Consider the following 3,442-nt stretch of genomic DNA (forward strand, 5'->3'; position numbering starts at 1 on the left):
ATCCCACTAATATACAAAGTTAAATTTATACACTATTATATTAATTTAATTTATTTAACCTATTAAAAAAAGTTATTCAACTTTTTATTTATTCTAAGTCAAAAATCAAGACTAGTAAACAGATTTTTTTCCACGTTACATACTAGTATACTACTTAATGCGAATAGTCTTCATATTTCTTTATTTTTTCATGTGTGAGGTCCCCTACTTAATGCGAATAGTCTTCATATTTCTTTAATTTTTCATGTGTGAGGTCCCCATTACGTTTCCTTCCCACCCTTCATATTTATTTATTGCTAGTGGCTCATCGCCACACTCACTATATATAGTCTTCACTACCATAGTCTCATATACATATTATTCAACTACAAATCATGGAAAAATTTCTATTAGCCTTCACTATCTTTCTCTCATCATTCATTTACTACATAATTTTCCGGCCACTTTTAAACCGTCGCAAAAAACTCCCTCCATCTCCTCTATTTAAGCTTCCAATCATAGGCCACATGCATATGCTAAGTCCCATTCTCCACAAATCGTTTGACAACCTCTTCCATAAATATGGACCCTTATTCTCTCTTAATTTGGGTTCTGTTCTCGTCGTTGTCGCATCCACTCCTCACTTCGCGAAACAAATCCTTCAAATCAACGAACACGCCTTTCATAATCGCGATCATTCGGCCGCTATTAAGCGTCTCACCTACGAGTCATCTCTAGCTTTTGCACCTTATGGTGACTATTGGAGATTCATTAAGAAGCTTGCTATGAGCGAGCTTCTAGGTGCTCGTAGCGTTAACAACTTTAAATACTTACGATTACGTGAGACACATAGTCTCCTTAAGCTTTTCGCTAACAAAGCGAAAAGCTATGAGACTGTGAACGTGGCTCAAGAGTTACTTAAGTTGTCAAACAACATCATTTCTAAAATGATGTTGGGAGAAGCTGAAGAAGCTCGGGATGTTGTGCGTGACGTGACACAAATTTTCGGCGAGTTTAATGCGTCCGATTTTATCTGGCTACTTAAAAAACTTGATTTACAAGAGTTTGGGAAAAGGATTGAGGATTTGTTTGTAAGATTTGATACGTTGGTGGAAAGTATTATTAGTAAACGCGAGGAAGTGAGGAAGAACAAAGAAAGAGTGAAAAATAAGAATGAGGAAGGTGTTGAATTTAGAGACTTTCTTGATATCTTGCTAGATTGTGCTGAGGATGTGAATTGTGAAGTTAAAATTGAAAGGATTCACCTTAAAGGCTTGGTTATGGTAATTAAATTCATCCCTACTTCTTTCTTTTCTTAAGATATCTATATAAAATCTTGAAGCACAGACATCAGAAACACATCAGGTGATACTGACACGTCTAAATCAATAATAATTTTAAAATATAAATAAATAAAATATAATCAAAAGTATCTATGTAGGTTTCAGACACCAGACCAGACATACTTTTTTTTTAGAAGTGTCGGTGTTGCAGAGCATATAAATCACATACAATCATAGTATATCTAATGATAAATTTAATTTCTTTAAATGTGATATGTTTCCACAGGATTTTTTCTCAGCTGGAATAGACACAACAGCAATTGCAACAGAATGGGTTTTAGCAGAACTCATGAACAACCCTTCATTGCTCCAAAAAGCTCGTGAAGAGATAGACACAGTAGTAGGAAAAACCAGACTAGTAGATGAATCTGATTGCATAAATCTTCCTTATCTCAATGCCATAATGAAGGAAACATTCCGTCTCCATCCCCCGGTACCTATGATCGCCAGAAGATGCGTAACAACATGCAACATCGAAAACTACGTGATCCCAGAAAACAGTTTAGTCATTGTGAATAACTGGTCTATGGGAAGAAATCCAGAATATTGGGACAAACCATTAGAGTTTAACCCTGAGAGGTTTTTAGGAAAGTCCAATGAGGGGGTTGATGTGAAGGGACAAAATTTCCAGATATTGCCGTTTGGGTCAGGAAGAAGGATGTGCCCTAGTGTTGGTTATGCCATGCAAGCGTTACCAGCTTTGTTTGGTGCTATAATACAGTGTTTTGATTTTCATGTGGTGGGTTGTAATGGTGAGATTATGAAGGGTGATGATATTGTTATTGATGGGAATGAAAGGCCAGGGTTGACTGCTCCTAGGGCTAATGATTTGGTTTGTGTTCCTGTGGAAAGGGTTGAATGTAGGGAACTGCTTCAAAATCTTGGATGTTAATTGTGTGCTGTCATGTGCGCGTGTGGTCTAGCGATGAAACGCTTGAGTTCTGAGAGTGTGTTCCTCTCAATGTCTCGGATTCAAAATCTGCTAGATACAAATTGTTTATTAAAAAAAATTGTGTGTTATTTTAATAGGTTGAATATTATTTAAATAATAAGTTGCATGTCTTAATAATTAATATGAATAAGTTGGATATATCAGCATGTGATATGGCACACTCCTTGCAACTATCAGCTTACTATTATCCATTTTATAAAATAATATGTTAAGTATTGTATTTTATTTTTTTGTTTAGATGCTCAATTGAGTGAATCTCCAATTATCAAAGGTGTTGTATTTTATTCTCCAAATATTATTATTGTATTTATAGATAACCTGGGAAAGGTGTTACTATTGATGAATTGAATTGTTGTTGTTCCATTCTTGTCATTTGATTAAGTGAGTTGAGATATACTACCTTCGTTTCAAATTAAAAATTATTTTAAAGTAAAAATTTGTTTTTATCCGAAACTTTTATGTAATAAATTGTTTTGGACTTTCTCAAACTTTAGGGGGCGTTTGTTTCACGGTATAAAAAATTAATCTCAGGAATAATTTTTCCAGGCATAACATTCTAAGGAATAAATTTTTATAAAATGTGTTTGGAAAGTATTTTAAAAAGTCTAGGAATCTTTTATTTTTAAATTATTTTTAAATAATAATATATTACAATTATAGATAGAAAATAATAATTATAAATAAAATAATAAGTAGTAGTGGAGGTAACTATTATTTTGGTGGTAACCGCTGGGAATAAAAGATTCTCACACTTATGAGAGGAAATTAGAAATCTATTAAACATGGGAGAAATTCTTTCCTAGGAACAATTTTTTATTCCCTTCTAACAAACGTAGGTATTTTTATTTCCAACCTTAAGTTTCCAGGAATATATTTTGTATCCATGAAACAAACACATACAGTAGCAACTGAGTATACCAGTGTCATTTGGAAGGCCTGGCCGGGAGCCAACACAATCAAAAAATGAGAATCTTTGTTATGGAACTGCTGGTGGAAGATTAAACAAGGGTTGTGGATAGGTTATTCAAAAAATCTAATAATTAAATCAAATCATCGATCGGAATCGATCTGAAATTAAAATAATTAAATATTTGGTTAATAAACCAAATTATAGTGCATAAATAGTTTTAGAACCGACTTGAAACCAAACTGAATTGAAACACTTGAA

General features: G+C 33.5%; 1 protein-coding gene across 1 annotated transcript; it reads left to right on the forward strand.

Moving 5' to 3' along the window:
* The first annotated feature begins 337 nt into the window (after window positions 1–337).
* Window positions 338–2,567, forward strand: LOC131635034 (licodione synthase-like). Its single transcript, XM_058905636.1, has 2 exons — window positions 338–1,262; window positions 1,549–2,567. The coding sequence occupies exons 1-2, from the start codon at window positions 375–377 to the stop codon at window positions 2,212–2,214; spliced, it is 1,554 nt and encodes a 517-aa protein (XP_058761619.1). The 5' UTR covers window positions 338–374; the 3' UTR covers window positions 2,215–2,567.
* Window positions 2,568–3,442: the final 875 nt, after the last annotated feature.

This window comes from Vicia villosa, unplaced genomic scaffold (assembly GCF_029867415.1).
Source record: "Vicia villosa cultivar HV-30 ecotype Madison, WI unplaced genomic scaffold, Vvil1.0 ctg.001413F_1_1, whole genome shotgun sequence".
Lineage (NCBI taxonomy): Eukaryota > Viridiplantae > Streptophyta > Magnoliopsida > Fabales > Fabaceae > Vicia > Vicia villosa.